This window comes from Hevea brasiliensis, unplaced genomic scaffold, assembly GCF_030052815.1.
Source record: "Hevea brasiliensis isolate MT/VB/25A 57/8 unplaced genomic scaffold, ASM3005281v1 Scaf288, whole genome shotgun sequence".
Lineage (NCBI taxonomy): Eukaryota > Viridiplantae > Streptophyta > Magnoliopsida > Malpighiales > Euphorbiaceae > Hevea > Hevea brasiliensis.
The window spans coordinates 15,955-34,075 of record NW_026614793.1 but is presented as its reverse complement, the minus strand read 5'-3'; the positions used below and the strand labels follow the sequence as shown (position 1 = coordinate 34,075).

Sequence of the window (18,121 nt, the reverse complement as noted above, 5' to 3'; positions counted from 1 at the left end):
TCATAAGTAGAGTAATTCAAGACAGCACCATTCAATTTCTCACTAAAATATGCAATAAAGCATTTCTCTTGCATCAGAACCGCACCTATACCTAAACCACTAGCATCACATTAAATTTCAAACATTTTATCAAAATCAGGTAAGCTCAACAATGGTGCAGTGCATAATTTTTCTTTCAATTCAGCCAATGCATTTTCATGCTTCTTTTTCCATTCAAACACAACATCCTTTTTCACAAGTCCATTCACAGGAGCAGCAATGGTACTAAAATTAAGCACAAATCTCCTATAGAAACTAGCCAATCCATGAAAACTCCTAACCTCATATGCATTTTTGGGAGTTGGCCAATCCCTAATGGCTATGACCTTTTGCTCATCTACTTCCACATCTTTGCTACTCACAATATAACCAAGAAAGACAACTCTATCTAAGCAAAAAGAACACTTCTTCATATTAACATACAGTTTTTCATATCTCAACACATCAAACACACATCTCAAATGATGCAAATGCTCATCCATGTTTTTGCTATAGATCAAGATGTCATCAAAATAAACTACCACAAATCTGCCAATGAATTGTCTAAGCACATGGTTCATTAATGTCATAAAGGTACTAGGTGCATTAGTTAGCCCAAATGGCATAACCATCCACTCATACAACCCATATTTTGTCTTGAATGCGGTTTTCCATTCATCCCCCTCTTTCATACTAATCTGATGGTAACCGCTTTTCAAGTTAATCTTTGTAAACACACATGCACCAAATAACTCATCAAGCATATCATACAATCGAGGAATGGGATATTGATACTTCACCGTGATTTTGTTGATAGCACGGCAATCTACACACATTCTGAATATCCCATCCTTCTTTAGTACCAGGAGCACTAGAATCGCACATGGACTCATAGCCCTTTGCCAAAATTTCCTCCACTTGCCTTTGTAGTTTTTTTATCTCCTCAGGATTACTGCTATATGCTAGTCTGTTTGGAATTGGAGCACCTGGAATGAGGTCAATTTGGTATTCTATCCCCCGAATTAGTGGCAAACCCGAAGGAAGATCATTTGGAAACACATCCTCAAATTCTTGCAATAGAGAAACAGCACCACTAGGCAAATTTTGGTCAATGTCAGATAAACATAAATTCAGCTCCCGGTACATAAGCACACAAAGAGGTCTCCTCCCTTGTAAGGCTTCCCTCACTTCTTTTCCTCTCACATACAAACTCATTTTCTTTTCTCTACTCTCCTTTTGCCCCGAGCCCTCACTTTTTTCTTTTTCTTTTACTTCTTTTGCTCTCACTCTCCTCTCATTTTTCCTTTCATCAAGCTCGGCCTCTCTCAAATTTTCTCTCCAATCTTTCTTTTCCTCAACTGATTTTACAATCCTCACTTGGTCTTCATGCACTTGAGATGGTGATATAGGAAGCAAGGTGTAGGTTCGGCCATCTTTCAATACTGTACACTTGTTCTTTTTTTCCCATCATGAACCACAATTCTATCAAATTGCTATGGAAAGGCCAATAACAAATGGGTAGCTACCATAGGTACCACATCACAAACTACCTCATCATGGTACTTCCCAATGCTAAAAGGCACTACAACCTGTTTGGTAACTCTCAATTTCCCATAATCATTAAGCCATTGGAGACCATATGGCTTTGGATGCAAAGTGGTAGGCAACCCCAATTTCTCAAGCAATAAGCTACTAGCAACATTGCAGCAACTATCACTGTCACACCCTACCCCTCTGTAAGGCATAACATGATCCCGTAGTATACCTAATAAATTACCAACTCCGTCTACTGATAACCCATTAAATACACTACAAGGGATTTTAAAAACTTTTCTTACTTCTTTTACAGTGGTGAGCACTATTTACAGGTGTTAAAAACCTTTTTGAACTGAAGTGATAGAACTAACACATTTAAATTATTTGAAATTTCTGTAAAAATTTTGGCAGAGTGCCATCTGTATTTTGGATAAAACAGTTCTTTAGAAAAACCTGTAAAAAAGCACTTCAATATATATTTCCAAATCTCAACTCCGACATGTTTCTCAACACAACATATTTCTCAACTCAAATCCATAGTAATTTTTCAAAGACTGAGATACAAGAAATATAATACAATTTTTACAAGTCAAAATAACTCATAATTTATTTTACAACTTTAATGTACAATTTTATTTTACAACTTTAATGTACAATTTTATTTTACAACTGCTCAAAACCAAGAACACTATATACATACAGTGAACATACATTACAATATAAAATGCAGAATATAGTATACTCAATATACTCGATGATCTCTCAATGTAGTACTAGCGGCCTGTCGATCTGTCTACTGCGACAGCAATGAAAAGCTATCGCTGAGTAAAATTTACTTAGTGGTGCACAATAACAATTTGAAATGCGATATATAAATCTTTTATTGGCAGTTCACAAATCAAATGATTCACAATTCCATTTCACAATTTACAAAATTCATATAACACAAATTGATCAAATAACTGAGTAACACAGTTTTGCCAATCAATAACACAATTTGATCAAATAACTGAACAATATAGTTTTGCCAATCAATAACAGAATTTGATCAAATAACTGAAGAATACAGTGTTGCCAATCGATAACACAATTTGATCGAATAACTGAACAATATAGTTTTGCCAATCAATAACACAATTTGATCAAATAACTGAAGAATACAGTGTTGCCAATCGATAACACAATTTGATCAAATAACTGAACAATATAGTTTTGCCAATCAATAACACAATTTGATCAAATAACTAAAGAATACAGTGTTGCCAATCGATAACACAATTTAGGCCATGACACAATTTTTCCACACATGCCGTGTTGTACACCACGACAAGACATACTCACCCCAATAATCAAAATCAATGAGGGAGGAAGCTAGCTATAAAATGAGTACTCATCCACACTCACCTCAGACTGACAAGTCAAAGAGGGAGGAACATAATCACACTCACCCCAGACTGATAAGTCAAAGAGGGAGGAATATATCACACTCACCCCATAAATAGAGGAGGAACATAGTAACAGTGTCATGCCAAGTGTGAATCAAAACAATTTCAAATCACAATATTTCATACAAACCATAAATCACATTTTATCTCAAAATTTCCATTTGCAAAGTTGGCAACACAATAATTTCCAAATAATATTCCCAAAACCAAAGCAATAAAAAATTATTCATAATTCATTTCTCCAAATAAATTTGCTAGTAAAAGCAGTGAATATAAAAGTTTTGTGCACGGACAAAATTTAAAACAATAACATACAAATAATTATAATTTACTTCAATTGAAAATTTCAAAAGAAATAACTATTGTGCACAAACACAATTTAAAAAAATACAAATAATCATAATTTATTTCAATTGAAAAATTTAAAAGAATTAATTATTGTGCACAAACACAATTTAAAACAATATCATACAAATAATCATAATTTATTTCAATTGAAAAATTCATAAGAAATAGCTATTGTGCACAAACCTCTGATATTTGTCTCCTGGTCTTGACTCAGTATTTCTTTCCCTTTTCCTGAGTCCTTGCTAACTGAGAAACACAATTTGCAGTGTTTCAGTACTAAATTAAACTGCCTCTAACGATAATGTTTGATAAATAATTCACAGAATACCCTTGTTTGCTTAATCAACCCATATATCGACCCTTGATGCGTTCTAGGTAAATTAGGTTTTAACATTATTAATATGTCACATTCGATGGTATTTTAGGGTTGGTACGTTTTACTAAACTCATTTTCTTGTTTAGTGCATTTTAATGCAACTTGCTAGATTCCGGGATACTAGTTTGACCTAGCTGGACGACCTAGTTCCCTCGGTTTTCGAGTTCCGGTCAAAACTACAAACTTGTAGATCTATGTCTTATGGAACGCGGTGCAAAATTTTAGGTCATTCTGAGTTAAGTAGACCAAGTTATGGTCATTATACTATTGCTGGTCAAATGGCATCAAATTAGGTCAATTTTAGGTCAATTTGGTCAACTTTGGTTCGGCCAGTTTTTGGACCCGAACTTGTGCAAGCTGTTTGACTTGCTTATAGTCATTTCTGGGTTTTGGTGTCTTCATAAGACTTGTAGGTATGGGTCTTAACTATTCATGGTCAAAATTTCAGGTCAATTGGACCTGTTTTGAGTGAGTTATGGCCTAAACACTAACTGCTGCCCAAATGGTCAGTTTTCAGGTTTCACTTGCACTTAATCCGAATTGGTCATTTTTCATGTCACCTTGCAAGCAGAATTTTGGTATGCTTTCTTAATGAAAGTTGGCACATTTTGTGCCTAGTTTCACCTCCAATTGGTCTCATACCAATTGAGGTTACACATTTAAAGTTATAGGCTAAAATGCATACTGCCCTTAATTACCTTGCTTAAACATACATCAATGACACATTTACCTTACTCTAAGTTCACTTCCCTTACCAATTCTGTTTTGGTACATTACCAAAACCACATACCACTTCACTTTAAAGTCACTTTGGGCAGATTACAAACATCCTCAATACACCTAATAAAACTCTAATTCATAAAGTCCAAATACAACCATAATTACACATAAACACTACTTATTATTTCATACAATTTTCACAACTAATTTATATACATATCCATCAATCCTCAATGCCATAATTCTGCCAATATCTTCATGAACTCATACATTTATCAAAGAGTCCCAAGGCTGCCGAATTGTTCCACAATGCCAAAGTGTCCTACAATTCATCAATTTCCATTCCAAGTGCACAATTACCATATACATGTGGAATTAATTTACTTGGACATTAAATCACCCTAATCAATATAATTTCTCATCAAACATATGTAAAATAAATCATCAAATATACAACTCCATGGCTGTCCAAAATTGATATATCAAGAACTCCTCAAACTTGAAAATTTTCTTCACAATTCAAACACCCATAACATTCCTACTAACTTTAATGAAGCAATAACCCAAAAATACAAACTTACCACTTTGGAAATTCTTCAAAACTCCTCCAAAACTTGGTCTTCTTGCTGCCTATCTACTGCCCATTGTGTAAGGATCACTTTTAATGGAGAGACTTATAAGAAATTATGGCTTGAAAGTGAAGATTGGAGTTCATGCATGGAGCTTGGAAGCTTTGGCCATGGAGTTCTTCTTGGAGGCTCACGGCTGAATTTTTGAGGTTGAAGAAGGAAATGAATCTGCTGTCCAAATGCAGATTAAGTGGTCCACTTTAGGTGTGAGTGGAGCACTAAGTGGAAAGATAATGTTAATTTAATCTTAAGATTTCAATTTCCCACATTTAACTCCCCATTTTTGCTATTTACATTAGGTACCCCTAAATTAATTTTTCATTATATTTTCCAAGTGTAATATTATTTATTTTTGATGGACATTTAGGTCAAAAGACAACTCGGGGTGTCAAATGACCACAATGCCCCTGTTCGGGTTGCATCCTGATTTTTCAGAACAAGGGTTTTGTTCGTTTTTCGATTTCTCACTTTTCTTTGTACTAATTATTTAATTTTTTTTTGATATTTCTAATGATATTTATACTTCAATTGATGTCTCTTTAAGTCCAAAAAAATATATATATATTTTCCAGGGTTCCCCGCAGTCCAGGGCTAGTCAACGGTCCACGCCGTGACTTCCCAGTGCGGTCACCCATCGCTAGGGTTCTCGGCTCGCTTAACTTGGTTACATTTCTTTGCTATTATTTTTCCTTTGTTTTTCTTGTATTTTCTTTTCTTGTATTTCATTATTTTATGTCTCTTCACTCATATCGAAGTGTAGTTCTAGGCATCCTAGCTATCCGGACAACACTGGTCACCGGAACAGTAGAACGCACTACCGAACATAGGGGTGTTACAATCACTATCCATAATCACACTACATAGTTTCTCATTCACCAAACATCTAGTATGGAAAATATTGTCCCTTTGCACCACATCTCCATCACCCAAACTGACTTGTGCACTCTAGGCGCGCATAGTGACAAGGACATTACCATCCATAGGAGTTTGCTCTCCCTCATCAAGCTATTCATCATCACTATCATCACTAGCACTCTCTTTGGCCTTTTCTTCACCACTCTCCCATTCTCCATCTTCTCTAATAAACATCACTCTCCTGTTTGGACACTCATTGGAATAATGCCCCCTTCCCAAACACTTGAAGCACTTCACATCCCTTGCTCTATTTTCCACCTTCTTATTTTTCTCTTCTACCTTTCCTTCCATCTTCCCTTTTGCTTTCCACTCCTCCTTCTTCACTTTTGGCACATCTTTTTCCACTTTAGGTTTTCCACTCTAATTCGGTTTCCATGGTGTATTAGAAGTCGAATTGTATGATGATTGAGTGTTCCATTTACTTTTGGCAGCCCACTTCCTCTTCATCTCCTTTTTTGTTTTGATGGCTACTTGCATCATTTGCTCTACCATTCTATAATTTTGCAAGTCAACCATGTAAGCAATTTCAGGATTCAACCCATTCAAGAACCGAACCATGGTGGCCTCTTCATCCTCCTCTACTTCAGCCATAATCATGACAATTTGCATGGCTTTATAATACTCCTCCACACTCCTACTTCCTTGGGTAAGTTGCTGGAATCTCAACTTCACATCTCTTCCATAGTATGGAGGCACAAACCTTTCTCTCAAGATCTCCTTCATTTTAGCCCAAGTAGTAACACCCCTCAAGCCATGTCTTCTCCTCCTTGCAAGTAATTGATCCCATCAAAGCAATGCATAATCCTTGAACTCAATTGCTGTCAACTTAACTTTCTTCTCCTCACTATAATTGTGGCACTCAAAATTATCTCAATCTGCCTCTGCCATTCAATATAGGCTTCGACATCCTCCTTGCCATGAAAATGAGGTATTTTCATCTTTATGCTTCCCACATTAGCATCAACCCTCTCATGGTGCATCTCTCTCTCACCACAATTATCAAATCTAAGTTGTCTTCCTCCTCTCTTACCTCTAACACCTCTCCCCCTTGGTAGCTGAAACCTCCTACCATCAAAGTAATGAGTCCCATACTCAAACGCTTCCTCAAACTCATCATCATACCAATTCAACTCTTCTTGCTCCTCCATCCTAGGTTCTACCTGAATTCCCCTTCCAACTCTACCTCCATCTCCCACATGCACACCTACTTCCTCCCTCCTATTTTCGTTCTCCCTCTCATTACCCATAATATATTCCATCATCCTATTCACATTAGCTCCCAACTCATTCAAGTCTCTTCTCATAGTTTGCAATTCTTCATTATGAGTGGCTATTTAGAGAGAAAGTCTCTCAAATTCTTGTGCCATAGCCTCCTTATAAACCCTTTCATCTTCAAAATTCCTCCCCTCAACTCCACGACTACTACTTGTGTTTTGTTCCATTTTGCTACAAAGAAAACATGGTTAGAAAATAAATGTCTCACCCTCTCAAGTGTTTAGCACACAATTAGGCTTTTACCCTCTTATGCACTCACCTCTCTTGCCTTTTACTACTTAAATTCCTTCCTTCGCTTCTTTTAAGAACCCAAACACAAAACAAACAAAAAACTCACATACTTTATCAAAATATTCAAGAACGAGATGAAATAAGATGTAAATAAAAATATGCAATGAAAAACAGAATCAAAGAAAAGAAGACTCCAAAATTAAAGCAATTAATATAAGTGAAAAGATTTTTTAAACTAGAAAAACTAACAACCTAAGGATCAAATATCAATCCAAAATCTCAGAAATCATAGCCAAGTCACACAACTTCTAACAATAGCATAATTTCACCACAAAATACAATAATTCAGTTCACTAGTCAAATGAATGAGTTTTACCCTGAAATTTTGTGGATAACCTATTTCAAAGCTAACTAATTTCTGGTAAAATTTCAGAATTTTTTGGCCAATTTTTCTGTGTAAACCAGAAAATACCCGATTTGTGTAAAAAATTTTGTTCCAACAAAAATGAAGGAATTTTGAGCTAAAATTTTATCTGGAGGCTACTGAGATAGTATCTAAATAGTGGGAAATTTTTCAGATTTTTCTGGGCCGGTTTACTATGTAAACCAGAAAATGACAGGTTTGTGTCAAAAAGTTTTTTTCCAACCCAAATGATGGAATTTCGAGCTGAAATTTTATCTAGAGGCTACTGAGATGGTATCTAAACAGTAGAAAAAATTTCAGATTTTTTTGGATGGGTTTACTATGTGAACAAAAAATTAGCCGGTTTATGAGTAAAAATTTCATTCAACAGCTAAAAATTTCATTCAACAGGCAAACAGTATCATCTACCCCCCAAAATTGATATGTGATATCCCAAATACCTCAAAATATCACAAATTAAATTTCAAGATCAGCAGTTAAGTGTAACCCCATAAATCAATGTAAGCAACTTATCTCAATTTTCCAATTCCAGCCAAATAGCAACAATCACGAACCAAATACAACCAAACATCACCTCTTTTTGTTAAAACTCAGATTTTAATTTAATCCAACAACCAACATCAATTTCCAATCATCAGATGCATCATCAATAATTTTCTTAAGCTTGATATTCAAATTAAAGAGGTAAAAGATAGCAAGAACAAACAGATTAGCTTGAATGATTACAACTCTAAGACAAACACAACAAAAACTTAATTTCAAGCAAAAATCAAATCTAAAACCTAATGTAGAGTGTTCGGCTATAATGTATTAATGTCAGATTTAAATGAAAAATCGCTAAGGAAATAAGAAATATTCAGCCAAACACATGAAAAATTTGGACAGATTTGAAGCTACTACAAAAAAAACCCTAGAAAAATTACTTTAACCGAATGTTATTGTGATGAAAAACAAACAGAACGTGAATGAAGGATTCTAGGCAGAAATTAAAAGAGTAAATCTAAGGATAAATACCTTGTTTGATGCCCAATTGCTCTGATACCAAATGATAAACTTTCCCAATATTCAGATTAGAGACATAACATCTAAAGATGGAATTAGATCTTTTAACAACAAACAATGTAGAATTGATAACCAATCAAGACATAATAGTAGCTAGGCTAGAGCACCTTGATTATAAAGATAAAATAAGCAAGTGATCGATTTGCTTAAGTCCAAGTTCTATTCAAGAAACAAGGAAGAAATCATAAAGCTCTCGCAATTGATAGCGATGGCCGAAAATCAATACTCTCTCAATGTTTGATATTAGTTGTCCCCCATTTGATGTAGAAGACAAGTATTTATATGAGTTACAAATAGCTAATCTGCCACATGGCATAAAGAAACAAAAATAAAATATTCTAGAGGCTAGGCTCCAAGGTCCAATTGTGTGAAGTCGATCCATTTATCCTCCAAAGGCCAAAGCACAAGCCCAATCTAATCTTCTTGGCGCCTCCAAAGTCTACTAACCAAGCTTTGCAACTCCCTTGCCCTTGCTCTTATAATTGGACCCTTGAAAAATGGAAGTGGCTCAGGTGGTAGCATCTCCTCATCAATTGTTGTTGATTGTTCTCGACTCAGAACGACATTTCATCTCCATTTGGGCTAGCGTTAACCATTAGTTCTCCCACTCAATCCATATCGTTCCACTATTGTGCAATTCTCTTTTCACTAGTTTCATTGAGTCACTTTTCACAACGGCATTCTTTTTGCCATTAAGTTTCATCCATGGTCCCCTTGGCCGTCGATGGTATCATCTCAACATTGGCCACAATTCACAACTTTCGAACACTAGTTCATGGCACTTGTGATGTTATTTCTCTTGATTTCAGGTAGATTGAAAATTTCCATCGCTTCTTTGATGTGATCTTATCATGTAGCATTGAAGTGTTTTGAATGGGTCTTGTTGACTATTCTGGATTTGAGAATTTTGTAATTACCCGCTCAGGTACCTGCAATATATTGGTCGTTATTTGCAGTATATTAGTTGGTACTTGCAATATATTGGTCAGTGCTTACAAATTATCTATTTCTTGTTAAGAATAAGTAATGTATATTGAACTTGCATGTCGAAACTTGTGTTTCTTGCTTGACTATTATTGCCTGCAAATGCTCATTATAGCAGCCCCCCCCCCCCCTCCTTCCCTATTTGTAGAGATGGCATCAAACCCTCTTTTGGTTTATAGGTACTAGCTGGTGCTCAGGTACCAACCCAGGTACCTACCTAGGTACTTGCCACCTTGCTGGTATCTGTAGCTCCATAGGTACTAGCTCCCCAACTGTAGTACCTCGACATCTGCATTTAATTACCAACACCTAGTGCAAATACTTTTGTTACTTTTGTACTTGATGGATGAATCTTGCTCTATTTTATATTACATGCTTCCCCTGCAGGTTGTGTTGATTGTTGTGCTGGAAATTGGCTAAATATTGAAAAACTAATTTTCTGGATGTTTGTATTATAAAGGAGACTCTATTAAAATCTTTATTGACCAGGTACCTTTGTTGACCAATAGGTGACTTTACAGGTGTAGATGCCTCTACAACTACCTAAAACCTAATACCTCTATAAGCACTTTTGCAGGTGCTTAGCCTTCATCCGCTCTTGTTAAAGTTCATGTAAGTACCCATGGTCTCCTAAGATAGTTGTACACTTGAAGGGCTAATTTTTCTTAGGGGCATTTCACAAGTGCCTAACTTCATTTCTTTATTTTTTATTTTTACAGAAAGTGCAAGCATAAGTCTTTGGCGCTTCTTTGTTAAGTGCCGGTATCAAATACTAGGGAGTTGTCTATTTAGCCTTGTTCCAGAACTACTTACTAACTCCAAGCTTTCTTGCATACTATGATCATTATATTTCGTTGTAATAAATTTAGCATACATTTGATCACTTAGCTACTTGTTGAACAATAAGTTGTGTTTTGGCTTTTTTATGAATAAAAGTGGTTATAAGGCCTACTTGTTACATTAGCTTTTGTTTGATTACATTTGAATGCTTCAAAATGTTAGCCATTGTGTTAGCTTTTTCTATTTAATGTCTACAGGGTCCTTAGGAAAAGCCACGAGGTTGGTTATTTGAGGCCTTGGATCAACCTTGGCTATTTAATGCTTGGTGTTATCCTATAGGCTTCCTGCAAGGTGCAAAGGCTTTGGACTTGCATAATCGTGTCATTCAAGCCATTACCTTAAAAATCGAAGCAATTGTCATTGTCATAAAAGGAATCTAAAGTGTTGAAACATTGTTTCCTCTTATACTGCCTCCTAGGGGAATTTCGAGCTAGTGCCCCCCGAGTTCTCTAATACTCCTAGAAGTAAAGGTTAGCTCCTCCAGCTTAAGGAATTGATCATTAGAAGCTATAGGAACTTGAAAACCAAAATTTTCCTTCATCACCTATAGGATTATTAGCTTGTCTAGAGTCTTATCAATTAGAATTGTGATATTAGAAACCTGGATCATAGGTGCTGGTACTTGGGACACTAGTGCAATTGGCTAAGATACCTACACTTGTAGATATTTTAGTTCCTCTGTGACTGTTACCCCTTAAGTCTGGACTCACTTGAGGAATTGTTAATACCACTAGAATTAGAGCTATAGGTGTCGCCATTTAAGGGATCGTTGTTACATTTTGGAGATCCTGCACAATAGACAATGTAGCCCCTCTGAAGTTATTGCTTCCCAAGCTAAAAGAGCCAAATGTCACCTGAGGCATCTGCACTTGCTGCTGCTATTAGAGAGTTGGTACCACTTGAAGACTTGCAACTGCTTCTGCATCATAAACATTAGGGTGAGTGATTGGGTTAGTTTTACTGATGACTTGGGTGGGAACAATAAGTTTGCCGCTGAGGCAGCTGAGTTGAATTAGTATTCTTTGTTAGCGAGCCACCTGTTCCTCTCTCCTATGAGGTGGTTGGTATTTTTCCTCATTGCTGGCATGGCTTCCCTTAGCACACCCTAAGGAGTTTGGGACTAAACTGCCTCTTGGGCTCCCTAGCACCTTTGGGTACTGTGTCAGATTCTTTTGGCCTCAAGACCTAGCCATCATAAGGTAATAGAATAGGCAAATTAAACTTTTCAGCTAATGACTGAATCAATAAAATAATCTGCTCCGTGTTTGCATTAATTTTGTCAAGGGTTATATCCATCCGCCTTCCTATGCCTTTCTCCAAGGTATTAATGATGGTTGATACAAATTTTTCTTCATCACTATAAGGCATTTTGTAACGCTTTATCAAGAATGTGAATGACAATGAAGCATGAGATTCGTCTTACTAGGCTTGTCAAAAATCATTTTATTAGAAAACAATTTGGCTGGCTAACAAATGTGTGGGTGTGCCAAATACTGAGTATATCACCTGAAATGATGCTGTGACTTCTCATATCAAACGATTGTGGGAACTAACTCTACTATATGCAGTTTCATCAATTTCACGAATAACAAGTAATTAAAGGCGAGTGAACTGAAATTGAATGCTTTGATTGCTTAAAGAGAAAGTACAAAGCTTGAAAGTAAATGTAATAGCCTTGGAAAAAATAAAAGATTGATCAAATAAAAATAAAAGACTGCTAGAGTCTGGTTGAGTTGTTATTGTTGATGTCATTAGGGGTTGAGGGCCTTTTCACATTGCAAAGTATCCAACATTTATAGTTCTTTTATACGTATCTGAAAGACTCTTAGAATACTCTAGAACACACTCTACCACATTTTGTGATTAACTGTTGTTATTTTCCCACTACTTGGAACTGTTTAGAACTGCTATAAACTAATGTGCAGGTATTTGGAAAGCTTCTGAAATACACTGGAACACATTCTGTCACATTTTGAAGTTACCCGCCCACTCCTTGGAATTGCTATAAGCTACTGCCCACTTTGTTATCTTAGATAACCATCTAATAACCACAATTAATCTACTTATTAATTATCTTAAGCCACAAATTAATTAAATTAATAAAATGATTATATTTGGTGCAAAAAGATTGCAAATCCATTTTTAAATTTGAAATGGAATAGAAATAAATTGAAAAATATCGAGATTTTTCCATCCAAAAATTAGAAACGGATTTTTAAACCCTTTTTTAAATTTGAAACGGAATAGAAACATATTTTTGTGTCCATTTCTAAATTTTAAAAAGGCGAGATAATTCTTGCCATTAATTTTTAAAGTTCGCAATTTAGAAACAACTTCTAAAATCCAATCCTAACTTTGAAAACAGATTGGGAAGTCTATTTCTACCTTTCCTTTTTTAAGGCTTTTCCCTCTATAATTTTCAATCTCTAAAATTTAGAAATGGATTAGAAACATAATTGAATCCCTTTCTAATTTTGAAGCGGAATATGGGATCCATTTCTAAATTTTTAAATTTCCTTTCATTCTTTACAATTCAAAAATGGATTAGAAACATAATTGAATCCCTTTCTGATTTAGTAATGGATTGAAATCAATTTCTAAATTTAGAAACAGATTGTAGAATCCCTTTTTAAAGTTTTACACTTCCCTTCATCCTTTACAATTTAGAAATGGAATTGAATTTTATTCTAATTTAGAAAGGAAATTTGCAATCTGTTTACAAAATTTTAAGCTTCTTTCATTCTCTATAATTTAGAAAAGGATTTCAAAATCCATTTCTAAATTTAGAAACGAATTATAAATGGAATTGAATCCGTTTCTACTTTAGAAACATATTAGAAACGCATTTTGGTCCGTTTCTAATCCATTTCTATTCCATTTTCAATCTGTTTCTAAATTTGGAGGTAAACTTTTTAGCGCTAAAATTAGAAATGAAATTTTTTGCTTCTAATTTTCATTTCTATTCCATTTCTAAGTATCGTGCCATCTTTTTAGTGCTAAAAATAGCAATGGATTATTTTCCATTTCTAAACTTCGTTTATAATTCGTTGCGATACCTAATAAATAAATTTAATTTTTGTTCTGTTGTAAGTCCATTACAAATTAGAAACGGACATAATCTATTTATAATTTTCATTGTTGTTCCGGCAATATCTTGTAGTGTATGATTTTAATCGAGGGCTAAATAAGTCTAAAATTATATTTCGGGCAAGATAAGAACTGAAAGTTCTAATTAAGGCTGAATAATTCCTTGTTTAATAAAATATTTATTTTATATAATAATAAAATATTTTTTCTAAATTTTAGATATTTAAACAATATATTTTTTAATTAAAATAAAATTTAAAAAAGAAATTAAAGAATATAATGAATAAAAATTATTTAATATTAAAATTATTATTTTAATATTTTATTATTAAAAAATAAAAATAATATTTTAATTTTTTAATAAAAAATTAAATTATTTGACGTTAATTAAAAAATTATGTTCTTATTTAACTTAAATTTTGATTTTGAATTTATTTAGGCTTCACTGAAAAGATATAGACTTGTATTATTATTATTATTATTATTTCAAATCTGAATCATTTCAATTCGTATCACAAACAGTTAAAATGGCAACCATTTGTTTAAGTAAAGCGAAAGTCGGCATTATAGATTTTCTCGTTGTCCAATCAATCTCATCAACAAATTTTCTCCATCCATTCGTCAATTTTTATGGTTTTTTTTTCTTTTTTATAATATATATTATCGAATTTTTTGAAAATAATAAAATTTAATTTAGCATAAAATTTAAAAATTGAATTATTATATTCTAAAATTGATAAATTGAGCTATTCCCATTTAACTTTGTGGTTTTAGAGTTTAAAATCATTTTAAAAAATATCATTTGTTAAAAATAATAAAAAAATTATTTTATTATTTTAATATATTTATAATTAAAAAATTCATTAAAATTAATTTTAATAATTTTTAATTAATATATTTTAAAAAGTATTTTTCTTGATTGAAACTTCGATAAAGATAAAAAAAAATTTTAATTGAAAATTAAAATAAAAAAAATCACTGATTCACTTTTTTACTATCTCAGTCTTATTGAAAATCAACAATCAAATATTCAGTAATTCGAATATGAAAAATATTGTTTTCACACAATAGTAATATTTGTTTCTCTAGAGATAACTCTAAACTATTATTATGAAAGGTATAAATTTATTATCGATAGTTTTTGATAGTCAATTATGGGAAATGATTGTCCACTAAAAATTAAATAATATTAATTGAAATTGAAGAGTAAATTAGGCAAGTTAATATATAAGCAAATATACTAAAATTAATTTATAAAAGAATATATTTATTAAGGTAATATTAATTTAATATATTAATATTTAATTTAATATTTTCATATTAATATTAATTTATAAAAGATTATTAATTTTATACAATAAATTACATTAAAAAAATTAGAAATTAGAGACCAAACAATTAGCTACATAGAAAAAAAAAAGTCTGTAAATGTTAATTTTTTTGAATGTTTTGTTAAAATCATCCCTTAAAATGGAGAGAATTTCTCACTTCCTTTTCTCTCTCCCACCAAATATTTTGAGATGAAAATATTATTAAGAGACAATTTTATTGTGTTTCTCAAAACTTTAATTAGTTACATCTGAAATTATATCTAATTATTTTGTGTTTAAGAACATTTTATAAAGAGTCTCTAAAAAGCCTTAATATCATTTGAGGAAGAAGTGCCACTGGAAGAACTCATGACTACAAACTTAAAATGTTTTGGAAAGACTATGTCTCCTATTATTGAATATGAGTACAATGAAACACTTATTATATGTTTCCTATTATTGATATCTCAATTTGCATAGGAATTTATTATTTCTTTCTCTCTATAATATACCCTTTGCATAGTATAGAATTTTCGTGCGCGTGATATGAACAAAATTGAACATTTGATATTTTTAATGTTATTTCCACGTTTAAAATATTGTGTTATATATGATAATAGGAAATTCTTATATTGTAGGGAGGAGTTAGAGTTTATTCAGGATATCACTACAGATGTACTTAACAAATTGGGAAGATTTAGTCATAGCATAGCCAAGGATTTTGTTGGAATGGATTCACGATTAGAGAAAATGAGATTGTGTATCAATATAAAGGAGCTAAATAATGTCAAAACGGTAGGTATTTGTGGGATGGGTGGCATTGGAAAAACAACTTTTGCTAGTGTCACCTACAAGGAAATGCAATGCCAATTTGAGGGTGGTACTTTTCTTGTGGGTGTTAGAGAAACTTCAAGAAAATATGGTTTGCTCACTTTACAAAGACGACTTTTATGTGCAACATTGATGGAAAGAGATATAGATGTGTACGATGTATACAATGGAGTTTATCACATAAAAAATAGGCTATCTCGGAAGAAGGTTTTGGTCATTCTTGACGATGTTGATGAGTTGGAGCAATTAGAATTATTAGTTGGAAAAAAAGATGAAAACTGGTTTGGAGTTGGAAGTAGAATCATAATAACGACAAGGGATGAACATTTGTTGATCCAAAATGAAGTAGATCAAATATATAGGGTTGAAGAGTTAAATCATCATGAGGCCCTTCAACTCTTTTGCTTAAAAGCCTTTAAGAAGGATTGTCCACCACAAGATTACATGGAGCTATCCAACAAAGCTGTAAACTATGCAGGTGGCCTCCCATTAGCGCTTAATGTTTTGGGTTCCTCCTTGTATGCTAGATCTATGAAAGAATGGAACAGTGCATTGAAGAGGTTGAAAGAAATTCCCAATGAAAAAATTCTAAGTAAGCTTGACATAAGTTTTGATGGATTGGAGGAAATACAAAAAAAAATATTTCTTGACATCGCTTGCTTTTTCAAAGGAAAAATGAAACGTTATGTGATGAAAGTAATGGAAAGTGGTGGATTATACCCAGATATTGGTATAAGGGAGCTAATTGATAAATCTCTCATAACTATTTCAGACAACCGTGTGTGGATGCATGATTTGCTTGAAGAAATGGGTCAAGAAATTGTTCATCGAGAATGTCGAGAAGAGCCTGGTCGACGTAGCAGACTATGGCTTTATAAGGATGTCTGTCACATCTTAATGAATGATACGGTTAGTATTACTCAATATTAAGAATTATATTTGATTTGATAAACTGCCATTATAAATGTTATAAGTCTTTTAGTTGTTTTCACCACTAATTGTTGCCTTTGATTTTTTAGGGAACAAATCTAATTGAAGGTGTAGTCCTGGATTATATGTTTGATCAAGGAGACAGATACATGAGTTCTAAAGCCTTCTTGAAGATGAAAGCTCTCAGATAGCTCATACTTCGCAATTTAAACCTCTCCAAAGACATTGAATGTCTTTCTAATGAATTAAGGTACTTGGAATGGCGTGGGTATCCTTTCAAATCTTTGCCACAAACTTTTCAACCAGATCAACTTGTTGAGCTCCATTTGTCTTATAGCAGAATTGAACAATTATGGAAGGGAGTAAGAGTATGTATAATCAACTCCTTATATCTGTTTATTACTCTGGTTTTACGGTTTCTTTCTGAATTCCTTTCTATATCTTTTACAGCCTTTAAAGTTGTTGAAGATAATTGATCTTAGTTACTCCAAAAATTTAATCAAGACACCCGACTTTAGAGAGGTCCCATACCTTGAAGAGTTGATACTTGAATGTTGTACAGGATTACTTGAAGTACACCATTCTATTGGACTTCTAGAAAGGCTTGTTTTACTGAACATGAAGAATTGCAAAAGCCTTACAGCTCTTCCAAGTAGCCTGTGTAATTTGAAGTCTCTTAAAGTTTTTATATTGAGTGGCTGCTCAAATCTTGAAGAAATTCCAGATAACATCGGGGATATGACATCTGTGGATGTGTTTGAAATAGCAGGAATCGGTTCAACATCATTGCCCTTAGCTCAGCCATGGGATTGCCTTTGCCCTTGGTGGCCAATGCCTAAGAAACCTACCCCTGCTGTGTCCTTTGAGTTGCCTTCTTTAAGAGGCTTTTGCATTCTTAGGAGACTTAATCTAAGTCATTGCGGTCTTACGGATGTAATGATTCCTTATGATCTAAGTTGTTTCCCATTTTTACAACATCTAAATCTAAGCGGAAATGATTTTGTAAGCATGCCTGAAAGCATTAGTCAACTCTCTAAACTCTTAGCTCTTAGTTTTAGCAATTGTAAGAGGATTCGATCATTTCCAAATAATCTTCCTTCGAGTCTCAAACATCTTAGCATGGAGGGTTGCTCTTGCTTGGAAACTTCACTAACTACAAG

General features: G+C 33.6%; 1 protein-coding gene across 1 annotated transcript; it reads left to right on the top strand.

The window, feature by feature from the left end:
* The first annotated feature begins 11,650 nt into the window (after positions 1–11,650).
* On the top strand, positions 11,651–17,152 carry LOC131176947 (TMV resistance protein N-like). Its single transcript, XM_058141961.1, has 3 exons — positions 11,651–11,691; positions 15,839–16,940; positions 17,051–17,152. The coding sequence occupies exons 1-3, from the start codon at positions 11,651–11,653 to the stop codon at positions 17,150–17,152; spliced, it is 1,245 nt and encodes a 414-aa protein (XP_057997944.1).
* The last annotated feature ends 969 nt before the right edge of the window (positions 17,153–18,121 follow it).